At 43.2% G+C, this 27,101-nt stretch overlaps 1 protein-coding gene across 4 annotated transcripts in view; it reads left to right on the top strand.

Moving 5' to 3' along the window:
• Positions 1–27,101, top strand: part of LOC139559752 (ras GTPase-activating protein nGAP-like) — a 100,054-nt gene that overhangs the window by 25,586 nt on the left and 47,367 nt on the right. For all 4 annotated transcript variants that reach the window (XM_071376072.1, XM_071376071.1, XM_071376070.1 and 1 more), the window contains exons 2-3: positions 23,929–24,056; positions 24,467–24,590. In XM_071376072.1, coding sequence (XP_071232173.1) covers positions 23,929–24,056; positions 24,467–24,590 — 252 coding nt within the window. The remainder of the gene's footprint in view (positions 1–23,928; positions 24,057–24,466; positions 24,591–27,101) is intronic.

Below are 27,101 nucleotides of genomic sequence, written 5' to 3'. Positions count from 1 at the left end.
CAGTGCATTCGGAAAGTATTCAGACTCCTCCTCACTGTTATATCCTCTTTACAGTGCATTCGGAAAGTATTCAGACTCCTCCTCACTGTTATATCCTCTTTACAGTGCATTCGGAAAGTATTCAGACTCCTCTTCACTGTTATATCCTCTTTACAGTGCATTCGGAAAGTATTCAGAATCCTTCCCTTATTCCACATTTTGTTACGTTACAGCCTTATTCTAAAATGGAGTAAATATACATTTTAAAAAATCATCAATCGACACAATACCCCATAATAACAAAGGGAAACAGGTTTTTAGAAATGTTGGCATATTTATAAAAAATAATCGAAATAACTTATTTACAGTTGAAGTCAGAAGTTTACATACACCTTAGCCAAATACATTTAAACTCAGTTTTTCACAATTCCTGACATTTAATCTTAGTAAAAATTCCCTGTCTTAGGTCAGTTAGGATCACCACTTTATTTTTAAGAATGTGAAATGTCAGAATAATAGTATAGAGAATTTATTTCAGCTTTTATTTCATCACATTCCCAGTGGGTCAGAAGTTTACATGCACTCAATTAGTATTTTGTAGCATTGCATTTAAATTGTTTAACTTGGGTCAAACGTTTCGGGTAGCCTTCCACAAGCTTCCCACAATAAGTTGGGTGAATTTTGGCCCATTCCTCCTGACAGAGCTGGTGTAACTGAGTCAGGTTTGTAGGCCTCCTTGCTCGCACAGGCTTTTTCAGTTCTACCCACAAATGTTCTATAGGATTGAGGTCAGGGCTTTGTGATGGCCACTCCAATACCTTGACTTTTTATCTTTAAGCCATTTTGCCACTACTTTGGAAGTATGCTTGGAGTCATTGTCCATATGGAAGACCCATTTGCAACCAAGCTTTAACTTCCTGACTGATGTTGCTTCAATATATCCACATAATTTTCCTACCTCATGATGCCATCTATTTTGTGAAGTGCACCAGTCCCTCCTGCAGCAAAAGACCCCCACAACATGCTGCCACCCCCGTGCTTCACGCTTGGGATGGTGTTCTTCGGCTTGCAAGCCTCCCCCTTCTTCCTCCAAACATAACAATGGTCATTATGGCCAAACCGTTCTCTTTTTGTTTCATCAGAGCAGAGGACATTTCTCCAAAAAGTACGATCTTTGTCCCCATGTGCAGCTGCAAACTGTAGTCTGGCTTTTTTATGGCGGTTTTGGAGCAGTGGCTTCTTCCTTGCTGAGCGGCCTTTCAGGTTATGTCGATATAGGACTCGTTTTACTGTGGATATAGATATTTTTGTGCCTGTTTCCTCCAGCATCTTCACAAGGTCCTTTGCTGTTGTTCTGAGAGTGATTTGCACTTTTCGCACCAAAGTACGCTCATCTCTAGGAGACAGAACGCGTGTCCTTCCTGAGCGGTATGACGACTGTGTGGTCCCATGGTGTTTATACTTGCGTACTGTTGTTTGTACAGATGGACGTGGTACCTTCAGGTGTTTGGAAATTGCTCCCAAGGATGAACCAGACTTTTGGAGGTCTACAACTTTTTTCTGAGGTCTTGGCTGATTTCTTTTGATTTTCCCTTGATGTCAAGCAAAGAGTCACTGAGTTTGAAGGTAGGCCTTGAAATACATCCACAGGTACACCTCCAATTGACTCAAATGATGTCAATTAGCCTAACAGAAGCTTCTAAAGCCATGACATAATTTTCTGGATTTTTCCAAGCTGTTTAAAGGCACAGTCAACTTAATGTACGTAAACTTCTGACCCACTGGAATTGTGATTAAGTGAAATAATCTGTCTAAACAATTGTTGGAAAAATGACTTGTGTCATGCACAAAGTAGATGTCCTAACTGACTTGCCAAATCTATAGTTTGTTAACAAGAAATTTGTGGAGTGGTTGAAAAACGAGTTTTAGTGACTCCAACCTAAGTGTATGTAAACTTCCGACTTCAACTGTATGTTGGCACGATTGCATCTCCATATTGCATCTCCATCCCAAATCCCTTGCTTGGAAGTGTACTTCGCCAGACTGCCAAGAACATTTCCCTCATCCAGGCCAAGGTGGTGAGACACGTTAGTGATGACACCATAGGCCTTGTTGATCTCTGCACCAGACAGGATGCTCTTGCCAGCGTAGTTGAGGTCCAACATGTACACTGTGGCGTGTATGGGCTTCAGGCAGAAGTCTGGACACTTTTTGATGTTTTTCAGAACTGCAGTTTCCTCTGCTTGGAGTAACAGTGAAGTGAGCAGGGCAGTATGGATTTCTTCTCTTACATCTGCAAGCAGAGTCTGAACATCAGACAGGATGGCAACATCTCCCTCAATCTGTGCAATGGCTACTGCTATAGGTTTCAGGCTGCTTACCACTCTCTCCCAAAATACATCATCCAGGAGGATCCTCTTGACGGGGCTGTCCATATCGGCAGACTGTGATATGACCATTTCTTGGAGAGACTCCTTTCCCTCCAGGAGTCTGTCAAACATGATGACAACACCACCCCAACTGGTGTTGCTGGGCAGCTTCAATGTGGTGCTCTTATTCTCACTTTGCTTGGTGAGGTAGATTGCTGCTATAACTTCATGACCCTTCACATACCTAACCATTTCATTGGCTCTCTTGTAGAGTGTATCCATTGTTTTCAGTGCCATGATGTCCTTGAGGAGCAGATTCAATGCATGAGCAGCACAGCCAATGGATGTGATGTGTGGGTAGGACTCCTCCACTTTAGACCAAGCAGCCTTCATGTCACCAGTGCAAATACCTTCTGTTGTGCAAGAATGCCTTCAGCTCATCTGCAATGTAGAGACCGGTGTGTATGTTGTCCCTTGTGTCTGTGCTCTTGTAGAATACTGTTTGAGGGGTGGAGATGTAGTTAATTATTCCTTGCTCACGAACATTTGACCACCCATCAGAGATGATTGCAATACAGTCTGCTTTCTCTATCATTTGCTTGACCTTCTCTTGAACTCTGTTGAACTCTGCATCCAGCAAATTAGTAGATAAAGCATGTCTGGTTGGAGGGGTGTATGCTGGGCGAAGAACATTCAGAACTCTCTTTAAATATACATTGCCTAGGAGCATCAGAGGTGAACCAGTTGTATACACAGCTCGAGCAAGACACCGCTTCTGGATGAGCATTTTCTTGTTTGCTTATATTCTTATACAGCTCGTTGAGTGCGGTCTTAGTGCCAGCGTCGGTTTGTGGTGGTAAATAGATGGCTCCGAAAAATATAGATAGTGTGGTCTACAGCTTATAATGAGGTACTCTACCTCACGTGAGCAATACCTCGACACTACCTTAATATTAGACGTTGCGCACCAGCTGTTATTGACAAATAGACACACACTCCCACTCCTCATCTTACCGGATGTAGCTGTTCTGTCCTGTCCTGCTGATGCACGGAAAACCCAGCCAACTGTATATTATTGGTGTCGTCGTTCAGCCACGAGTCGGTGAAACAAAAGACATTACAGTTTTTAATGTCCCATTGGTAGGATAGTCTCGAACTGAGCTCATCTAGTTTATTTTCCAGTGAATGCAAGTCGGTCAATAGAACGGATGGTAGAAGCGGGTTACTCACTATCCAATGAATTCTCACAAGGCACCCTGATCTCTGCCCTCTGTATTTCCTTCTTCATGCGAATGACGGGGATTTGGACCTTGTCTGGGAGCAAAATAGCATAATTGGTTAGGAGCCCGTAAAACGGCAGCCATCCCCTCTGGCGCCATATCTAAGCAGAATAAGGTGTTTACATGACTATTGCATAATCTGCCTACTGCCATAATATGAATTTTTACTGTGCATGTAAACCTACTCAATAATGATTGGGTCAGTGAGGTCACAGGATTTTGGTTGGGAGTAGGCCTATGATGCTAAGCGACTGCAAGTGGAGAGCAAAATAACCCACTTGTTAAACTACATTACATGCTGGCAAAATGTTCTAATAAATGAGCCAAATAGACAAAATGATCGCGACAGCACTCACCTCAACTTAGCTAACATTTCCCCAGCCTAATTGTAGCCTAAACAATAGAGAAAACAAATATCTGACATTGATTGATTTATCAAGATGAGTCCCCATGCTTGTCTCAAAGCAGCGTGATGGCGCTGTCCCAAACAAAACACTGCTGAAATGATCATCTAGTTGACCACACGAAGGTAGGCTATTGCTAGTAATGTATTACAACGATTGGATGACTTTGGGAGTTTCAGTAAGCAACAATTTGATTACATTCATTCAATTGCATTATTAGCCTACTTTATTTCAATATTTTCGTCATTCAGTGATATTTATTTCCACTGTAATGCTTTATGGCTCTATCCAGTTGTGGTTAAGAAAACACTGCATGCTTAGTGGTGGGCTTTGCGAATAGATGGGAGAAGTGACATGCCTCAAAGTTCAGAGGATGGTTAATGGCCGCTGCTTAGCAACCATTAAGAGTGTAGTGCGTGCCAATGCCGATTCAGCATTACAGCTACATTTCATACTAAACCGTAGGCAGAAGTTTACCGAAATGATTACTAGGTCGTTAGGCGAAAATAAAAGTTTTGGCTTTGATACCGACAATACCCTTCAGATATAAGGAAAATAGTTAGTGGGGGAGGGGGCGTTAATCCATCCTCATTAAGCAGCAATGCTCTCAAACATTTTAACATACATGTTAGGAAGCCTCCATGGAGCCTACTGCCAGTTATACTAGCCTGTAACTGAAAGTGCTCTCCAGTTGATGCTTTACTTCTCCTTGGTAGAGTAAACAACATGTGGGCTTCCTCATTGTCGATTCACAGTACTTCCCCCAGGCCTGCCTGCATTACTCACAACAAGCGGTCGGAGGAGGCCTCTCATGAAAATGAATTAAAACTAATGCTAATTGGACGATAATGAAACCGTATGCATCCATGTGCATGAACTAAAAGGATTCAGTTTGTCTCGTGCTGCCCGCCTGTTCTGTGCTGTGTTGAACCTAAATTAGATTGCTGTGGGCTTCTTCCGCCCCAGAATATTACCCTTTTAAAGGTTGGTTGCTCTGTGAGTGCTGTGAAGTTGTGGTTGCTGACCTGGGGGCCACAGTGTGAGGAACAGCAGCAGCCTCATAAAGGCAGGGCCTGCTGCATGTGGAGGGGAAACTGCATACCCCTGCTTTTGTATGCAAATGTCCCTCTGCAAATAAATGCACCACCATAACAAAAAGATTGTGGCAGCAGCACCTAAGAGCTCATTAACCTTTCAAAGCTCGGGCCAACGTTGGAGCCAGTCTTGGTAAAACCAACGGTGGCTTTCACATTTCATTTGGGTCATCTGCCCGAGTGAGGCCTTTGAGCAGGGGGGGCTGTATGTATCAAAAGAGAGACCTCTCTTGTCATGGACCACTGTCTGGCAACAATGTCCTGAATAAAGGGAAGAATTTGTGTGTCAGATATGAACATCTTTTATAGCTATGTGAGATAAGCTTGAGTTTGTCTGCATACCTCTTCAATGAATGATAACCTACATGCTTATCTAGTGGGTTATAGGCTTGAAGTGTGATTACTACCTCTGAGGGTTTAGAGCTTGATGTAGTCACCTCATACAAGTACTTGGGAGTATGGCTAGACAGTACACTCCTTCTCTCAGCACATATCAAAGCTGCAGGCTAAGGTTAAATCTAGACTTGGTTTCCTCTATAGTATTCACTCCTCTTTCACCCCAGCTGCCAAACTAACCCTGATTCAGATGACCATCCTACCCAGGCTAGATTACAGAGACGAAATGTATAGATCGGCAGGTAAGGGTGCTCTCGAGCGGCTAGATGTTCTTTACCATTCGGCCATCAGATTTGCCACCACTGCTCCTTATAGGACACATCACTGCACTCTATACTCCTGTAAACTGGTCATCGCCGTATACCTGTCGCAAGACCCCACTGGTTGATACTTAAAACTCTCTTAGCCCTCACTCCCCCTTATCTGAGATACCTATTGCAGTCCTCATCCTCCACATACAACAACTGTTCTGCCAGTCACATTCTGTTAAAGGTCCCCAAAGCACATACATCCCTAGGTCGCTCCTCTTTTCAGTTCGCTGCAGCTTGCGACTGGAACGAGTTGCAACAAACACTCAAACTGGACAGTTTTATCGCAATCTCTTCATTCAGACTCAATCATGAACACTCTTACGAGAAGCAGCCACAACTGTCAGTGATGTATTGTTGTCTCTACCTTCTTGCCCTTTGTGCTGTTGTCTGTGCCCAATAATGTTTGTACCATGTTTTGTGCTGCTACCATGTTGTGCTGCTACCATGCTGTGTTGTCATGTGTTGCTGCCATGCTATGTTGTTGTCTTAGGTCTCTCTTTATGTAGTGTTGTGGTGTCTCTCATGTTGTGATGTTGGTTTTGTCCTGTATTTGTTTTTTATTTTTAATCCCCCGTCCCCGCAGGAGGACTTTTTGCCTTTTGGTAGGCCGTAATTGCAAATAAGAATTTGTTCTTAACGGACTTGCCTAGTTAATTAAAGTTAAAGTGAATAAATAAAAAATGTGATACGATATGAAATTAATTAATTCACGAATGGCACCATCTTCCCTATATAGTACACTACTTTTGACTTAAGCCCTATGGGCCCTGGTTGAAAGTAGTGCACTATGTAGGGAATGGGCTGCCATTTGGGACGCACACATCATCACACCTTTGACTTCAGAGGCTCCACCGCTTCACATACTCCTAGTATGTAGGGTTGACCCTTTTGCATCAGGAAAATAGCTCATCCAAATGTGAGAAACATCACTGACAGCAGCCTATTTAAATATTTAACAATGTCATTGAGTTCTGGAGTGAGCTCACCACAGGAACATAACTCTATTCTGTGAGAATAAGCCCTATCAGGAAAACATTTCAATTGACATAATATGTACTAGGGATGCCGCGGTATGACATTTTTGATATCTGATATTTTCCTTGCCAAATAAAACGATCCCGATAACCGATATAAATTTATTTTGCGGCCTTTTAATTATTCTTGTACAGTTAAATAGTTGAAACACACACACACTGACCAAAAAGTTATTTTGTTGGCATTTACATATGTCCCCATTACCAGTAAAACATAATCCAAACCTTTTTTCTTTCACTTACTTGATGTGCCGTTTCATTGTTAATTTGTTCAGTCTAAACCAGGATTTCATCATACGTGTCAAACAGTGAAGTTTCAGCTCTGTCTGTCCGTGGCCTCTCTTCCTCGGTGCGCACTGTCACTGTGTCCGTTTCCATCTTGTCCAGCTATGTCTGTAACATTTCACGTAAACCCTGTTTCTTGTCTGCATCGAAGTAGCGGTCCTTGTACTTAGCATCGAGCATGGTGGCGACACTGTAGAGGCTCAGAGATAATACCTCCGAATCGCTTGTTCACAGCCTCTAGTAGAGTACTTTTCCAAGTTAACCCTACAGTTTTTGTTGACATATTTGTTGAGCAGGTGTTTCAATGCCATGACAGTGTATCACGTCTGATGCAGGCGCAGTTGAGCTTATTTCTCAAATCAGGGTTTCTAATGGAGCTAGGAGTGTTCATGTTTCAAACATGTTCTCAAATGCCATTGAAATGGCAGCAGCGTATGAGAACCAGCACATTCTTCAGCATGCAATACGGCTTTCGTCAGTACGAAATCCTTGTCTACCCACTGTGCTGTCAGACTCATAATGCTCATGGGGCTGACGTTGCTGGTCCAAAATGTCAGTCGTGTAGCTAATAGCAGTGACGCCCATAGCAAATAGCTCATGGATGTGAGTTTCAACAATACTGTGTAACTCCAGTACGGCAACATCTGAAAAATAGAGCCTATTTTGGTAGTGTACCGGTGCTCGACCAGACGTTGAAAGCCAACATCGTCCACTACAGAGAATGGTTGATTGTCAATGGCAATGAATTCAATTATCTTGGCGTTAATGGATTTAGTTGACTCACTGAAATTTTCTTACTCTTTCAAATGACTGCTTGACTTGTTGACTTCTCGATCCACACAGCAGACGTTGTGGGCTAGGTTAGGAATGCTGTGTTGCATGTTTAGCTCTATTTTTTCGTGGTGTCATTACGTCATCTACCTACGTTATATAGGTATGCACGTCAGCTTTGACATTGGTTTTGAACATCGGCGTTACTCTCGACATCAGGCCGATGCTGATTTTTAACTAATATCGTCCGATTCCGATATGCTTACCAATATATCGTGCATCCATAATATGTACATACACTTTTCAATTAACATTAGCGACGGGAATGTCACAAGCCAAGAGAGCGTTCAGTTGACATTATTGCTCCGCAGCTCAAAAGTACCGTAAATGTCAGAAGCCGCTAGCCAGGAGGCTAAGCATTGCAAACTATATTTAGGCCTACACTCTTGTCTTGAATAGTGGAACAATTCACAAGCATGTGCAGATAATTAAAGGATTTATTTTCTCGTCCGTACACTCATTATATTTGATCTTCAAGGCAAAAGCAGAGTTACTGCTAATTGATCATGTCTTCATCATGTAACGTTAGCCTATCAAAAATGACCTATTATCCTTCTAATACAAATAGAAGTACAGTAGGCCTACCTTAAAACATAACAAACCATGCTTATCTTTCATCAATATCATGCACATCATTAGGCTGTGGTAAATGCAAATTGTGTCTGAAAACGTGGGTATAATTCACATGGGAGTTGAGATGTTAAGCTGTTTTATATGGAATCCCATTCCCACCACCCTAAAATACAATACATATAAACCCAGCAAAAAAAGAAACATCCCTTTTTCAAGACCCTGTCTTTCAAAGATGATTAATAAATATCCAAATAACTTCACAGATCTTCATTGTAAAGGGTTTAAACACCGTTTCCCATGCTTGTTCAATGAACCATAAACAATTAATGAACATGCACTTGTGGAACAGTCGTTAAGACACTAACAGCTTACAGACGGTAGGCAATTAAGGTCACAGTTATGAAAACTTAGGACCCTAAAGAGGCTTTTCTGCGGACTCTGAAAAACACCAAAAGAAAGATGCCCACGGTCCCTGCTCATCTGCGTGAACGTGCCTTACACGGAACCCAAACTAGCTGGGCGCATGCGCCATAGTGCATAAATGTATTTTGTCCCCACACACCAAACGCGATCATGACACGCAGGTTAAAATATCAAAACAAACTCTGAACCAATTACATTAATTTGGGGACAGGTTGAAAGGCATTAAACATTTATGGCAATTTAGCTAGCTAGCTTGCACTTGTTAGCTAATTTGTCCTATTTAGCTAGCTTGCTGTTGCTAGCTAATTTGTCCTGAGATATAAACATTGAGTTGTTATTTTACCTGAAATAAAACACATAAAATGGTCAACCGAATCGTTTCTAGTCATCTCTCCTCCTTCTAGGCTTTTTCTTCTCTTGACTTTATATTGCGATTGGCAACTTTCATAAATTTAAGTGCATTACCGCCACTGACCTCATTCGTCTTTCAGTCACCCACATGGGTATAACCAATGAGGAGATGGCACATGGGTACCTGCTTCTATAAACCAATGAGGAGATGGGAGAGGCAGGACTTGCAGCGCAATCTGCGTCACAAATAGAACTGAATTCTATTATAGCCCTTGGCAACGCAGACTCTCGTTGGCGCAATAATTGAATAATATAGATTTCTAAATTAATTTGCAACGCTCCCACTTGCAGCGTGAGCGGTGTAGTCAGCCTGTCAGGCATGCTGCAAGGAGGCTTGAGGACTGCAGATGTGGCCAGGGCAAGAAATTGCAATGTCTGTACTGTGAGACGCCTAAGACAGCGCTACAGGGAGACAGGACAGACAGCTGAACGTCCTCGCAGTGGCAGACCACGTGTAACAACACCTGTACAGGATCGGTACATCCGAACTTCACACCAGCGGGACAGGTACAGGATGGCAACAACAACTGCCCGAGTTACACCAGGAAAGCACAATCCCTCCATCAGTGCTCAGACTGTCCGCAATAGGCTGAGAGAGGCTGGACTGATGGCTTGTAGGCCTGTTGTAAGGCAGGTCGTCACCAGACATCACCGGCAACAACGTCACCTATGGGCACAAACCCACCATCGCTGGACCAGACAGGACTGACAAAAAGTGCTCTTCGCTGACAAGTCGCGGTTTTGTGTCACCAGGGGTGATAGTCGGATTCGCGTTTATCGTCGAAGGAATGAGCGTTACACCGAGGCCTGTACTCTGGAGCGGGATCGATTTGGAGGTGGAGGGTCCATCATGTTCTGGGGCGGTGTGTCACAGCATCATCGGACTGAGCTTGTTGTCATTGCAGGCAATCTCAACGCTGTGCGTTATAGGGAAGACATCCTCCTCCCTCATGTGGTACCTTTCCTGCAGGCTCATCCTGACATGACCCTCCAGCATGACAATGCCACCACCCATACTGCTCGTTCTGTGCGTGATTTCCTGCAAGACAGGAATGTCAGTGTTCTGCCATGGCCAGCGAAGAGCCCGGATCTCAATCCCATTGAGCATGTCTGGGACCTGTTGGATCAGAGGGTGAGGGCTGGGCCATTCCCCCTACAAATGTCCGGGAACTTGCAGGTGCCTTGGTGGAAGATTGGGGTAACATCTCACAGCAAGAACTGGCAAATCTGGTGCAGTTCTTGAGGAGGAGATGCACTGCAGTACTTAATGCAGCTGGTGGCCACACCAGATACTGACTGTCACTTTTGATTATGAAGATGAACAGACTGAACCAGGTTTTCCTCTAAGATTTTGCCTGTGCTTTGCTCCATTCCATTTATTTTTTATCCTGAAAAACTCCCCAGTCCTTAACGATTTACAAGCATACCCATATCATGATGCAGCCAACACTTTGCGTAAAAATATGAAGAGTGGTACTCAGTAATGTATTGGATTTACCCCACACAACTTTTTATCCTGGATACAAAGTGTTAATCGCTTTGCCACATTTTCTGCAGTCACCATTGGCCTCATGGTGAAATCCCTCAGTGGTTTCTTTCCTCTCTGGCAACTGAGTTAGGAAGAATGCATCTGTATCTTTGTGTGTAATTAATAACTTCACTATTCTCAAAGGAATATTCAATGTCTACTTTTTTTTTACCCATCTACCAATGTTGTAACTTTAATGTGTTACAGAGTTAATGTTTAAGTTAATTCATTGAGCTGTATCTAAAGATATTTCTTTACAGTTATTTACATATGTAATTGTATTGGTTAGTATTGAATTACGCTTTTGACTGCAAGTTCCAGAATGCCTTGCGACAGGAAGTAGAGAGGGAACGCGTTAGTTAAGTGCAAATTAGAGGTGATTACGTTTGGCTCCTTTGCGCTAGCATCTTAGCATTGCTTTGTAGAATCTAAAGTTGTTAAATGTAACGTGATCAAGAATTATTACTAAAAGAAGCTTTCATATCAAACCCGACGTCCCGAGTCATTACTTTGAAGATAGTTATTCTATAACCAATAGGTGCCCTTCATTGCGAGACATTGAAAAAACCTCCCTGTTTTTTGTGGTTGCATCTGTGTTTGAAATTCACTGCTCGACAGAGGGACCTTACAATTATCTGTATGTGTGGGGTGGAGAGATGAGGTAGTCATTAAAAAATCATGTTAAACACTATTATTGCAAAGAGTGAGTCCATGCAACTTACAGTATGTGACGTGTTAAGCACATTTTTACTTCTGAACTTATTTAGGCTTGCCATAACAAAGGGATTGAATACTTATTGACTCAAGACATTTCCGATTGTAATTCATTTGTAAACATTTCTAAAAACATAATTGCAGTTTGTCATTGTGGGGTATTCTGTGTAGGCCAAATCTCAATTAATACATTTTTAAATTCAGGCTGTAAAACATCAAAATGTGGAAAAAGTCAACGGGTGTGAATACTTTCTGAAGGCACTGTAGGTTATGTTTCTTCATTTGTAGCATTGTGAGGCGATTTCCATCTATCCACTTTGCAGAGATCAACATAGCAGGGCCGCTGGCAAATGTGTGGCGAGCTGGCATTTGCACCAGCACTTTTAATTATTGACACAAAAACATTGAAAAGAGGGACAAAGTACTGTTGTCCCATCTTAGCCCATATTACAGTTGATTTATTACTATTTCATACCCAGAGTTTTACCTGGTTAGGTTAGCCTACCAGATCAGGAGGAACTCTGGGCCCCAGAAAAACAATTCCCCCCCCCACCACTCTGGGACCTGTGGTGCCAACTCTGAAATCACACCACAATGTTACAAATGAAAAAACATTTCATATTTGTATAATCTACTATCTCACCATTTTGACTTGTGTAGTTTGACTTCCTTATCTCCAAATTTATACTTGCATATCTAAAACTGTAGATGGGCATATTACCTCTTATTTTGTATTATGGAGGCGGGAATGGGCTTCCAAAGTTTTACGTAGCTCAGTGCAGCTGGCAGCTACTGCGACAATTTCAAGATGTAACAGGCTGTTACTGCAATTTCAAGTAAAAACTCAAAACAAGTCTCAAATATAAGGAAATTGTCTGTACATTTCAGCTGTTTCAAGAACATTGCTCTGCTATGACCACTTATACTGGAGGAGTGTTGAGATCGAGACAGTTCTGTCTACACTGCCCTGCTCAGTCGGGCAACTGTGGGGTGAATGTTGTGCCAGACCTCGAGGTAATTTCGCAAGTTTACACAAGTTTTTTCTGTCGAGAATCGATACCTCTCAAACCTCTCAAATGTCCCTTTGCTATCGTCAATGTGAAAATGATGGTCCGCGTGGCCCTGTACTAGCATTTATAATACAAAATACTGAAAAACAGACTGGATACAAATAATTTATTTTGAGTGTGACAGATGTTTTTGGACATCTAGAAATGCTTTTTTTTACCCATTTCTTCAGATTTTAGAAACAGACTCCTCAAGTCCTCAACTGGCAGCTTTATTAAATAGAACCCGCAAAACACCAGTCTTAATGTCAACAGTGGAGAGGAAACTCCGGGATGCTGGCCTTCTAGGCAGAGTTCCTCTGTCCAGTGTCTGTGTTCTTTTGCCCATCTTTTCTTTTTATTGGCCAGTCTGAGATATGGCTTTTTCTTTGCAACTCTGCCTAGAAGGCCAGCATCCCAGAGTTTCCTCTCCACTGTTGATGTTGAAACTGGTGTTTTGCGGGTACTATTTAATGAAGCTGCCAGTTGAGAACTTGTGAGGCATCTGTTTCTCAAACTAGACACTAATGTACTTGTCCTCTTGCTTAGTTGTGCACAGAGGCCTCCCACTCCTCTTTCTATTCTGGTTAGAGCCAGTTTGCACTGTTCTGTGAAGGGAGAGGTACACAGCGCTGTACCAGATCTTCAGTTTCTTGGCAATTTCTCACATGGAATAGTTTTCATTTCTCAGAACGAGAATAGACTGACGAGTTTCAGAAGAAAGTTATTTGTATCTGGCCATTTTGAGCCTGTAATCGAAACCCACAAATGCTGATGCTCCAGATACTCAACTAGTCTAAAGAATGCCAGTTTTATTGCTTCTTTAATCAGAACAACAGTTTTCAGCTGTGCTAACATAATTGAAAAAGGAATTTCAAATAATCAATTAACCTTTTAAAATGATGAACTTGGATTAGCTAACACAACATGCCATTGGAACACAGGAGTGATGGTTGCTGATTATGGGCCTATGTAGATATTCCATTAAAAATCAGCTGTTTCCACTCACAATAGTCATTTACAACATTAACCATGTCTACACTGTATTTCTGATCAAATCAAACTTTGTTTGCCACATGCGCCGAATACAACAAATGTAGACTTTACCGTAAAATGCTTACTTACAGCCCTTAACCAACAGTGCAGTTCAAGAAGAAGAAAATATTTACCAAGTAGGCTAAAATAAAAAGTAATTATAAAAAGTAACACAATAAGAATAACAATAACGAGGCTATATACAGGGGGCACCGGTACCGAGTCAGTGTGCAGGGATACAGGCTCGTTGATGTAATCTGTACATATAGGTGGGGGTGAAGTGACTATGCATAGGTAACAAACAAACAGCGAGTAGCATCAGTGTACAAGGAGGGGTGGTCAATATAAATTGTCCGGTGGCGATTTTTATGAATTGTTAAGTCTAATGGCTTGGGGGTAGATGCTGTTGAGGAGCCAATTGGTCCTAGACTTGGCGCTCGGGTACCGCTTGCTATGCAGAAGCAGAGAAAACAGTCTAGAACTTGGGTGACTGGAGTCTCTGACAATTTAATGGGCTTTCCTCTGACACCGCCTATTATATAGATCCTGGATAGCAGGAAGCTAGGCCCCAGTGATGTACTGGGCCGTTCGCACTACCCTCTGTAGCGCCTTAGGGTCAGATGCCGAGCAGTTGCCATACCAGGCGGTGATGCAACCGTTCAGTATGCTCTCGATGGTGCAGCTGTAGAACCTTTTGAGGATCTGGGGACCCATGCCAAATTTTTTCAGTCTCCTCAGGGAGAAAAGGTTTTGTTGTGCCCTCTTCACGACTGTCTTGGTATGTTTGGACCATGATAGTTCTTTGGTGATGTGGACACCAAGGTACTTGAAACTCTCGAACCACTCCACTACAGCCCCGTCGATGTTAATAGGGGCCTGTTCGGCCCGCCTTTTCCTGTAGTCCACGATCAGCGCCTTTGTCTTGCTCGCATTGAGGGAGAGGTTGTTGTCCTGCACCACACTGCCAGTTCTCTGACCTCCTCCCTATAGGCCGTCTCATCGTTGTCGGTGATCAGGCCTACCACTGTTGTGTGTCGTCAGCAAACTTAATGATGGTGTTGGAGTCGTGTTTGGCTACGCAATCGTGGGTTAACAGGGAATACAGAAGGGGACTATGTACACACCCTTGTGGAGCCCCAGTGTTAAGGATCAGCGTGGCAGATGTGTTGTTAACTACCCTTACCACCTGGGGGCAGCCCGTCAGGAAGTCCAGGATCCAGTTGCAGAGGGAGGTGTTTAGTCACATAATCCTTAGCTTAGTGATGAGCTTCGTGGGCACTATGGTGTTGAACGCTGAGCTGTAGTCAATGAACAGCATTCTCACATCGGTGTTCCTTTTGTTCAGGTGAGAACGGGTAGTGTGGAGTGCGATTGCATCATCTGTGGATCTGTTGGGGCGGTATGCGAATTGGAGTGGGTCTAGGGTGTCCAGGGGAATGCTGTTGATGTGAGCCATGACCAGCCTTTCAAAGCACTTCATGGCTACTGACGTGAGTGCCACAGGGCGGTAATCATTTAGGCAGGTTACCTTCACTTCTTTGTGCACAGGGACTATGGTGGTCTGCTTGAAACATGTCAGTATTACAGACTTGATCAGGGAGAGGTTGAAAATGTCAGTGAAGACACTTGAGAGTTGGTCCGCGCATGCTTTGAATACACATCCTGGTAATCCGTCTGGTCTTTGTGAATGTTGACCTGTTTAAAGGTTTTGTTCACATCGGCTACCGAGAGCGTTATCACACAGTCATCCACAACAGCTGGTGGTCTCGTGCATGCTTCAGTGTTGCTTGCCTCGAATCGAACACAAAAGGCATTTTGCTCGTCTGGTAGGCTCGTGTCACTTGGCAGGTCGCGTCTGGGTTTCCCTTTGTAGTCTGTAATAGTTTTCAAGCCCTGCCACATCCGACGAGCGTCAGAGCCGGTGTAGTACGATTCAATCTTAATCCTGTATTGACACTTTGCTTGTTTGATGGTTTGTCTCAGGGCATTGTGGAATTTCTTATAAGCTCCCGGATTAGTCTCCCCCTCCTTGAAAGCTGCAGCTCTAGCCTTTAGCTCGATGCGGATGTTGCCTGTAATCCATGGCTTCTGGTTGGGATATGTACGTACAGTCACTGTGGGGACAACGTCATCGATGCACTTATTGATGAAGCCGATGACTGAGGTGGTGTATTCCTCAATGCCATTGGATGAATCCCAGAACATATTCCAGTCTGTGCTAGCAAAACAGTCCTGTAGTGTAGCATCCGCATCATCTGACCACATCCATATTGAGTGAGTCACTGGTACTTCCTGCTTTAGTTTTTGCTTGTTAGCAGGAATCAGGAGGATAGAATTATGGTGAGATTTGCCAAATGGAGGGTGTGGGAGAGCTTTGTATGCATCTCTGTGTGTGGAGTAAAGGTAGTCTAGGATTTTTTTTATCCCTGGTTGCACATGTGACATGCTGGTAAAAATTTGGTAAAACTGATTTAAGTTTGCCTGCATTAAAGTCCCCGGCCACTAGGAGCGACGCTTCTGGCTGAGCATTTTCTTCTTTGATTATGGCCTTATAGAGTTGGTTGAGAGCGGTCTTATTGTCAGCTTCGCTTTGTGGTGGTAAATAGAAGGCTACAAATAATACAGATTAGAACTCTCTTGGTAGATAGTGTGGACAGCTTATCATAAGGTACTCTACCTCAGGCGAGCAATACCTTGAAACTCTTCTTTAATATTAGACATCACGCACCAGCTGTTATTGACTAAAAGACACAAACTCCCACCCCTCGTCTTACCAGAGGTAGTGTCTCTGTTCTGCCGGTGCATGGAAAATCCTGCCAGCTTTATATTGTCAGTTTCTTTGTTCAGCCACGTCTCGGTGAAACATAAGATGTTACAATTGCACATTAGCAAGGTAAATGGAAGACATTGGGAGTTTGCTCGCTCGCCTCCGGATTCTCAGAAGGTTCCCCGATCTGCGTCACCATTTCAGGCGTCTTTTCTTCACGCAATAGGCGTGGATCTGGGCCTGTTCCATTGAAAGCAGGATATCCTTCTCGTCGGACTCGTTAACCTTTCTAGCGCAGGCGTTCCGCTAGTGACCCACCTCGACAACATCTGGTGAAATTGCAGAGCGCGAAATTCAAACCACAGAAATATAAATATTTAACATTCATGAAAATACATGTGTAATACATCAAAATAAAGCTTAACTTCTTGTTAATCCAGCCCCTGTCAGATTTAAAAAAGGCTTTACGGCGAAAGCACACCATGCGATTATCTGAGGACAGCGCCCCGCATACAAAACCATGAAAAACATTTTTCAACCAGGCAGGTGCGCCACGAAAGTCAGAAATAGCGATATAATAAATGCCTTACCTTTGAAGATCTTCTGTTGGCACTCCAAAAGGTCCCAGTCACATCACAAATGGTCCTTTTGTTCGATAAAGTCCTTCTTTATATCCATAAAAACTCAGTTTAGCTGGCACAATAATAATTATTGACTGAAGCGCGAGGTTTCCCTCCTTCAAAATGCATACAAAATGAATCCCAAACGTTACCAATAAACTTATCCAAACAAGTCAAACAACGTTTATAATCAAACCTTAGGTACCCTAATACGTAAATAAATGATCAAATTTAAGACGGAGAATAGTATGTTCATTACCGGAGAAAAATACCAAAGAGCGCGCTTTCCTCCATGCGCATGGAAACACTACAGCCAAAATGGGAGCCACTTAGAAAAACTACAATTTCTAGCTCATGTTTCCTAAAACCAGCCTGAAACTCTTTCTAAAGACTGTTGACATCTAGTGGAAGCCCTAGGAACTGAAATCTTGGAGGTTTTTGCCTTATAATAAAAGTGACAGCCATTGAAAACAGTGGTATGCTGAAAACATTTTTTGGGGGAGGGTTTGTCCTTGGGGTTTCGCCTGCCATATCAGTTCTGTTATACTCACAGACATTATTTTAACAGTTTTAGAAACTTTATAGTGTTTTCTATCCAAAATTATATGCATATCTTAGCTTCTGGGCCTGAGTAACAGGCAGTTTACTTTGGGCACGCTTTTCATCCGGATGTCAAAATACTGCCCCCTAGCCCAAGAGAGGTTAAGGAAAAAGTTTCTTCCAGTCCGCAGTGAGTAATCGCTTTTCTGATGTCCAGATGTTATTTTCGGTCATAAGAGATGGCAGCATTATGTACACAATAAGTTAAAAAATAAGTTACGCCAAAACATTTACAAAATTGCACAATTGGTTGGGAGAATGTAAAACGTCATCCATATTCTTCAGCGTCATTTCTTTGATATATTAATGGACAAAAATTTTGCTTTTCTTTCAAAGACAAAGACATTTCTAAGTGACCCAAAACGGCACTATTGCAAAGTAATAGATGATTAGCACTGGGTTCTACTTATCTATGAGTGACTGTGGCGGAGTGGTGGATTTGTGGCAAGAACAAAGGCCACGAAGCTCAGTCATGAATCACTTGTGTCCCCTAAAAGGAAATTATTTGCATGAAGCTAGTAGATATTCTCGCCTTGTGTTAACCAGGCTGCTGTCTGCTGTAACCTGAGCCGTAGAGATAAAGCATGATTGATATTTATGGCCCTATCCTATTCTTTTTGGGGGAAAGCAGCAGGTTAAAGGGTGTGTCCCAAATGCCACCCTATTCCCTATATAGTCCACTACTTTTGACCAGAGGGAATAGGGTGCCATTTAAGAGCCCTCGTTTGTATCGTGTTTTCCTACCCCCTTCAGGGAGCAGCTGCTCTGAGGGAGATAGAACACATTACTGTGATTCTGGATAGCCCTCCATACTAAGAAAGTGTAACAAAACCCCCTGAGTCACCTCCTCTCTGTGGTCCCATATGGTTTACAGCTGGAATGTCACACAATTCGATAACGACAGAGCTCCAATCACGCTCCAAATCAGTTAATTGCAGTAATTTCCTTCTTTTGACAGTCAGGCTCAGCCCCTAAATCCCCAGCTGCCAATTAAGGTTGCTAATTTGCGATGCTGTTGAATAGTTAGCTGTTGTCCTCTGGGACACACAGGCCTCTGTTTCAGCCTAGGTAGTTAAGGAGAAGGGGTGGCAGGTAGCCTAGTGGTTAGAGTGTTGGGCCAGTAACCAAAAGGTTGCATGATCGAATCCCTGAGCTGACAAGGTAAAATTCTGTTGTTCTGTCCCCGAACAAGGCAGTTAACCCACTGTTCCTAGGCCATCATTGTACATCAGAATTTGTTCTTAACAGACTTGCCTAGTTCCATAAAGATTAAAAAATATATTTAAAAAATACACCTATTGTTATTAGGGTTGGGCGATATCACGATTTTCATACCATCATACTGTTTCTGTCCCATACTGGGGTATACGGTATTACCGCATATGTGCGCACAAGGGGCGCACAAAAAAACATTGGCAACAGGGATCTTGATCCAGGAGGGGATTGAATGTATCTGCTGTAACCAAGAAGCTTGATCTTGACATCTAGCCACTTCGTTAACAAGTTACCAAGCCAAATGCATATCTGGAGCCCTGAGCTGGATATAATTCATGACACATCTTAGATTTCCTATAGCTATACTTAACTTCAATGGCATAGCACGCACCCCCGCACAATTATAATATATATATATTTTTTAAATGGTGTTGAAAGTCATATTGTCTGTATTTTGAAATAACCCTGTATACGATATAAACGGTATATCGCCAAAGCCGAATTGTTATATCCCAATTTTGATGTGGTGAGTTTTTTTTCAGTAGTGACAGAGAGTGTACAGTTCAGTATGTCAGTTTCAGTATCACACCCCTCTCTGTCTGTGTCTGGTTTGTCTTTTACCTCAGTTCTGTCCCCCTTTTCCTTTCCCTCCCCACCTGTTGGCCAGGGTTTCTGGATAAAGGATGTCAGGCTATTGTCATTGGAGGAGCTGCTTATATTTACGGGTTACCATGGTGACCTGGCTAGTGCTTACGAACAGGTATAGGTTGTTCTATGTGTCTGTGTAGGGCTTGAGGTAAAGACTTGTTGCCGGACACAAAACATCCTCTGTTGTGCTATGCAGCAGGGGCTCTGGGTGTGTACGCAACTGGCAAACACAAATTAAGTGAGGGAAATTGATTACCCAAAGTTGCAGTCTTAAATGTAGTTTTATGTGCCATGTTATAATTGTTATGTTATTCAGAGTGGTGATTCATCCTTGAGATAAAGGACGTTGTTTTATTGACATCTTTGAACAAGTGGTAAGTTTCCCCCCTCAGAAAGAAAAGAACACTGCGTGAGCACTGTGGTAATTAGGCAGCATATTCACATCACCACCGTATTTATGATTGCCAAACAGCTGCTACTTCGCTGTTTTTGAATCACAACAGTAAGCAAATTCAATAGGCTTATAGTCTACTTCTGCTAAGATCAAAACCGAAAGGACTTTATTTTCTTTGAGGAACCATATTTACCCTTGAGCTTTTCTCTAGTTTTGAGCCTGGAAGTAGAAGTTGAAGATCCTATATACATATATTTGTAATGACGACTGCATTACAATAGACGTGTGTGTTTTAGGAGGAGGACCTATTCTATATTGGCAGTGATTAGCAACCAAAGCATGCCCCTGAAACCCCATCCAGGACAGGTGGCAGAACCTCACCCTGGCTCCCAGACATTCCAGACAGGCTTCTGGAGGGTTGGATTTTTCCCTGGCCATGTGGAACGGGCCTGGTCAGGGCCTGCTGCTGGACATATCTGCCTGGCTGATGCCTGACCAGAGTATTCATAGATGCCAGAAGTGCCAGTTGCCTTAGTTCCAGTCACATATTTCATTCTCTTTCTGTCTTTCACACCTGTATAGTAGACACACGGGCACTTCGTTTCTCTCACTGTAGCTGCTATTTGTGTGCTTTGCTTTGACCCCTGCCGGGTCACAAACTGGCAAAGTTCTTTAGCTTCCAGCTGGCAAGACTTCACTGCTAATTGTTTTTAGACCCATATGCCACAAAAACAAGCATATGACCGTGTGGGGGCTCAACTCCAGGACACCCACACAGTGACAGCCTCATTACTCAATAACCTAAAGGATTCCCTCCCTGTGAGCTGTGGAGCTGTTCTGATTCATTATCCCCATGTCTTTTTTCTCCTGACTCTCTCACAGCCCAAGCAGCAATCTCAGCTTTGTGTGGTAGCAGAGTGCTGCATCATGCCAAATGTGATTCACACAGACTGAGGCATGCTCACCATGGCTCATATTATTTGGCACCGAGCGCCTCAAGCTTTGGAGCCCCCTACTGTGGCTGGTGTGTCCACCCCCCCCCCCCCCCCCCACACACACACACACACACACACACAATCAGGGGCTTTGACCTTTAATGCTTTTCAGTGCTCTAACAACTGTAGCTGTCAAATTGCCCGAGACAGATATAGGACCTTAAGCCCTCTGTCTGTTTGTTCCAGGGGGAATGTTAAGTGAGGGGGACATAGTGTTTCCTGTCCTGTCATTGAATAAACTGCTTTGTTGCACCCGACAAAAGTGCAAGGTCCAAATCACCTCATAAAACCCCAAATGCGTTTAAGCCTTCTTGCCTTGTTCCTGCACACAGATTAGACTAGTCCTGGACTAAAAAGCATGCTGTGGAGATTCTTCATTGAATTTGCTTTTTAGTCCAGAACTAGGTTTAGTGCCTAATCTGTATTTGTCTGTGAAAGCGGTCCTTTTCATTTAATTGAAATCTTTTTTTGCTAGCCTACAGTTTGACTGGTGTTGTTCACATTGACATTGCTTAATTCATGCATATTTCTTGGGTATTCTACAGCTATATGAGTGCAAATAAAAGCTCATCAAATTAGACCTGTTTGAGTTGTCTCTGAAGGACCTGCCCTGCCTCTTTTCAAAGACCTCAGCCCTGAGAATGGGATGATGACGGTTAGATAGCAAATGTTCTTAAACCAACCAGACAAACAAGCTTCTGCAGCTGAGCATGGAAGAGTTATGTAAGGGGAATAGCCAGTGGCGTACCCTCCCTGAGACCAGATGTACTTGTATAAGCAGCCTTCTGACTAGCCTAAATGATCTCATCTTCCTTTGTTTGTTTTTTTGCACAGATTTGAAGTAATCTGTTCAGTTGGAGGTATACACATCGTTCCTGTTCCTCTTCAATAGACACTGTTGGTAATTAGTTAGTGATAAGTGTATGGGTTTCTGTGGACGTGGTAGTTGAGATTTCTCAGAAACACAGACAAACTCCAATTCGATTTTTACACCTACTTCGGAGAGTCCATTTTGTGGCCTTGAATTCCCCTGAGAAATGTGGCAATTTCACATGGTAGCTAGCTACATTTGAACAGTAGCAGGTGTGAGAAGTTTCCGTTCTCTTGGGTGTTTAGGCAGTGAAGCTTTGTGGTTTATTTTTTCACATGCATCCAGAAATATATCTGTTAACTCTGCACCTACATCTCTGTGTAGTCTACATTCCACAGTACAGTGCTATCATAGGATGGGAAAACGTTATATTCTTCTCAGCATTGAAGATTAATGATAGACGTTCCAGTGATGACACTCAAGCTTAGTTGATTCTCTTTTTCAAAAGAACTTTAAGTCCCTGTATTTCAGTGTCGGAAATGATGAGTAATAAATTGCACCGGATTATTTTGTTCCCGTCGTCTGTAATCTTTGTATGGGAAATTGGAGGGATTCAGAAGGAGCTGAGCTGTTCACTCACTCCACCCCAGTCAATTAGCCAACTGGCACACAGTTTCTTACTGGAGCTCAGCTACCCATATGTTGTACATAAACAATGAATACATTGATTGTGAAACAGCATAGGGTGCCATTTGGGACCCCGATCATTGACTGACTTGCTTTCGGCATAGTAAATAAACCTCTGGGAATAGTGCCTCCTTTGGACTCAACCTTGTTAGTCCATGGAGATTGATTGAGCCTGAAGGGCACCTATAGCACTTTCCACTAATGCTCAGTGACATGTGGGCATGACCTATGCAATCTGCTTTCTTCCTAACTACTCTGTACCAATGCACCACCCAGACATCCATTTTTAATCACCTATCCGATCTGCTTTCTTCCTAACTACTCTGTACCAATGCACCACCCAGACATCCATTTTTAATCACCTATCCGATCTGCTTTCTTCCTAACTAGTCTGTACCAATGCACCACCCAGACATCCATTTTTAATCACCTATCTGATCTGCTTTCTTCCTAACTACTCTGTACCAATGCACCACCCAGACATCCATTTTTAATCACCTATCCGATCTGCTTTCTTCCTAACTACTCTGTACCAATGCACCCCCCCCACCCCGCAATGGCACCCTATTCCCTATATAGTTCACCATGGGCCCTAGTTAAAAGTAGTGCACTATATAGGGAATAGTGTGCCATTTGGGACGGAAGCATCTCACCAGTAGGAAAAGGTCACATCCTGCACCAGACATCCTGGAGGAGCAGTGAGGCAGTTTAATGGACACAAGGCAGTGCACTTTGTAATGTCACATAATTTTATATAATTATTTTGCAAGATTAGGTAGGCTATCAAGCTTGGTTTCAAGTATGATTATTATTTATTGGGCAAGGGAATTCAATGCCACATACATCACTGATGTTTGTTTGTTTTTTAAAAGCAATATTTGTTATGTGATTAGTTACAGTAGGCTATGTTTTATGACAAGGTAAGGGATTCACCTTCCCCAGTTTTGCATGTCAGTGGATAATGTAGTTGTTTTTAATCATATTTTCTCCCCCTTTTATTCTAATTCAATATGTACAAACTATATCTGATGTAATTGAAGATATTTTCAATAACATGCAGTGGAGTGAAAATCCATTGTTTGGTGCTTAGCAGAGGACAACTCTGCCCTCTACAGACGAGCTGTGTTGACTTTACCTTATTTTCTCTGGGCTCAACAGAGTTGATGTTAATTCATTTTCCTGCCTAAAGCTGATTCCTCTCTGTGTCAGTGGGATCAACAATACAGCTGTGTCTCGTGAGGATCTATTTTTGGTTAGGCAGCTGACTTTTATCAGTCATAATGAGGCATAAGCAAAAAGCAGTTCACTTCCCTATGGCTTCCTATCATTGCATACGAAAGGTGGTGTATAAAGTTTCAAGAGTTAAGAGAAATGTTCAATATAAACTGTTCCTTGTTTAACACATTTTCCTAATTTACCGTGGGATCTTCTGTCCTGCTTCGTTCTTCTGAAGTGTCACTCTTGTCCCCTCTGTGCAGATGTGAAGGGACCACCCACACACCGCTTTTCCTGCGGCCAGTCACCCTACTCCGAGACCAGTATGTGGGAGAGGAAGTACTGCATCCTGACTGATAGCCAGCTCATCCTGCTCAACAAGGAGGAAGAGGTGAGTGAAGTTCCTCCTAATACTACCCCAACGCACGCACACACTTTGAGGGACAATGGAAGGTGTGCATCATCCACCTTGCATCTCTAAAAATCAAACCCGGCTTCTGTGCGTGCAGAAAAATATATAAATTAAAGATCAGACCTAAATGGCTGATAATGTTCCTAAGCTACTGTGAAAACTATTACGGTTTCAGTATACATACTACAGAAAAACATTATTTGCTGATGATGCCCTATTAATAGGGTCAGTGCTATTCGGAATCATTGGAATGCCCCTTCCCATAACCCTAACCCTTACCTTAGCTATTTTAAATTTCCACTTCAATGGAGTAGGGATGTCCCAAGGATCCCGGATAGCACGGACCCTACTAACAGTGCCTCCTGTCTCCCCCTCTGTGTGATTCTCAGATGCCAGGTGAGGTGGTTGATGGTCCTACAGAGTCATCGAAGGGCAGGAGCCTGCGTAGGACAGTCAGTGTCCCTTCAGAGGGACAGTTCCCTGAGTTCCAGGCAGAGGGCGCCTCCATGCTAGGTAAGACACACCACAGACTAGGAAGGAGAGGAGCCTCTGCAGTTACCAATCTGTTACACAATGCACTGACTAATGGGACAGGGAAACGTTGGATGTCTCCCACATGGCACCGTATTCTCTATTTACTGCACTACTGGGCACTGGTCAAAAGTAGTTCACTAAATAGTTAGTGCCATTCGGGCTCCCGAGTGGCGCAGCATCTCAGTGCAAGAGATAGTCCTTGGTTCGAATCCAAACTGTATCACATCTGGCTGTGATTGGGAGCCCCATAGGGCGGCGCACAATTGGCCCAGCGTCGTCCGGCTTTGGCCGGGTAGGCCGTCATTGTAAATAAGAATTTGTTCTTAACTGACTTGCCTGGTTAAATAGAAAAATATCTGCATCCCAATGTTTTATTTAAGGGATTCATTTTCTGTCAGCATTAATGAGAGGATATGCTGCACAGAGTAAGTTCATTATAAACTCAGCAAAAAAATAAACATCCCTTTTTCAGGACCCTATCTTTCAAAGATAATTCGTAAAAATCGAAATAACTTCACAGATCTTCATTGTAAAGGGTTTAAACACTGTTTCCCATGCTTGTTCAATGAACCATAAACAATTAATGAACATGCACCTGTGGAACCATCGTTAACACTAACAGCTTACAGACGGTAGGCAATTAAGGTCACAGTTATGAAAACTTAGGACCCTAAAGAGGCTTTTCTACTGACTCTGAAAAACACCAAATGAAAGATGCCCACGGTCCCTGCTCATCTGCGTGAATGTGCCTTAGGCATGCTGCAAGGAGGCATGAGGACTGCAGATGTGGCCAGGGCAAAAAATTGCAATGTCCGTACTGTGAGACGCCTAAGACAGCGCTACAGGGAGACAGGATGGACAGCTGATCGTCCTCACAGTGGCAGACCACGTGTAACAACACCTGCACAGGATCGGTACATCCGAACTTCACACCAGCGGGACAGGTACAGGATGGCAACAACAACTGTCCGAGTTACACCAGGAATGCACAATCCCTCCATCAGTGCTCAGACTGTCCGCAATAGGCTGAGAGAGGCTGGACTGAGGGCTTGTAGTCCTGTTGTAAGGCAGGTCCTCACCAGACATCACCGGCAACAACGTCGGCTATGGGCACAAACCCACCGTCGTTGGACCAGACAGGACTGGCAAAAGATGCTCTTCACTGACGAATCGCGGTTTTGTCTCACCAGGGGTGATGATCGGATTCGCGTTTATCGTTGAAGAAAAGAGCGTTACACCGAGGCCTGTACTATGGAGCGGGATCGATTTGGAGGTGGAGGGTCCGTCATGGTCTGGGGGCGGTGTGTCACAGCATCATCGGACTGAGCTTGTTGTCATTGCAGGCAATCTCAACGCTATGCGTTACAGGGAAGACATCCTCCTCCCTCATGTGGTACCCTTCCTGCAGGCTCATCCTGACATAACCCTCCAGCATGACAATGCCACCAGCCATACTGCTCGTTCTGTGCGTGATATCCTGCAAGACAGGAATGTCAGTGTTCTGCCATGGCCAGCGAAGAGCCCGGATCTCAATCCCATTGAGCACGTCTGGGACCTGTTGGATTGAAGGGTGAGGGCTGGGCCTTTCCCCCTACAAATGTCTGGGAACTTGCAGGTGCCTTGGTGGAAGAGTGAGGTAACATCTTACAGCAAGAACTGGCAAATCTGGTCCATGAGGAGGAGATGCACTGCAGTACTTAATGCAGCTGTTGGCCACACCAGATACTGACTGTTATTTTTGATTTTGACCCCCCCTTTGTTCAGGGACACATTATTCAATTTCTGTTAGTCACATGTCTGTGGAACTTGTTCAGTTTATGTCTCAGTTGTTGAATCTTATGTTCATACAAATATTTACACATGTTCAGTTTGCTGAAAGTAAACGCAGTTGACAGTGAGAGTACGTTTCTTTTTGTGCTGAGTTTAGATGGAAGCCTTCCACCTTGATATAAATAAATGTTATTTTTTTATTTTACCTTTTTATTTAACTAGGCAAGTCAATTAGAACAAATTCTTATTTTCAATGAAGGCCTAGGAACAGTGGGTTAACTGCCTTGTTCAGGGGCAGAACGACAGCTTTTTACCTTGTCAGCTCGGGGATTCGATCTTGCAACCTTTCGGTTTACTAGTCCAACGCTCTAACCACTAGGCTACCTGCCGCCCCACTGCATACATAGATGATATGTATGCAGTTAGCAGTATTCTCTTGTGTTTGAGGACTTCTTATAGGTTTTTAAATGCATACAGACTCATCTGAACATTACTAACTGGTGCAACAATAATTACACTTGGCTCAGGACCATAGAGAAACGTTTAATTTCCTGATATGGGTGATGGTGATTTGATCTCCATCTACGTATCCCTCTGAGTTCGTAATACACACTCTGCGACAAAGGAGTAGTCTGCAAGTATGAAGAACAATAGCACAGGCATCGGTGGGATGGGGTAGATTAAAAAGAACTGCTAGCAGCGTCCGTTACATAACCACGG

This window comes from Salvelinus alpinus, chromosome 30 (genome assembly GCF_045679555.1).
Source record: "Salvelinus alpinus chromosome 30, SLU_Salpinus.1, whole genome shotgun sequence".
In the NCBI taxonomy this organism is placed as follows: Eukaryota; Metazoa; Chordata; class Actinopteri; order Salmoniformes; family Salmonidae; genus Salvelinus; species Salvelinus alpinus.
This window is presented reverse-complemented; position numbering and strand designations above follow the sequence as displayed.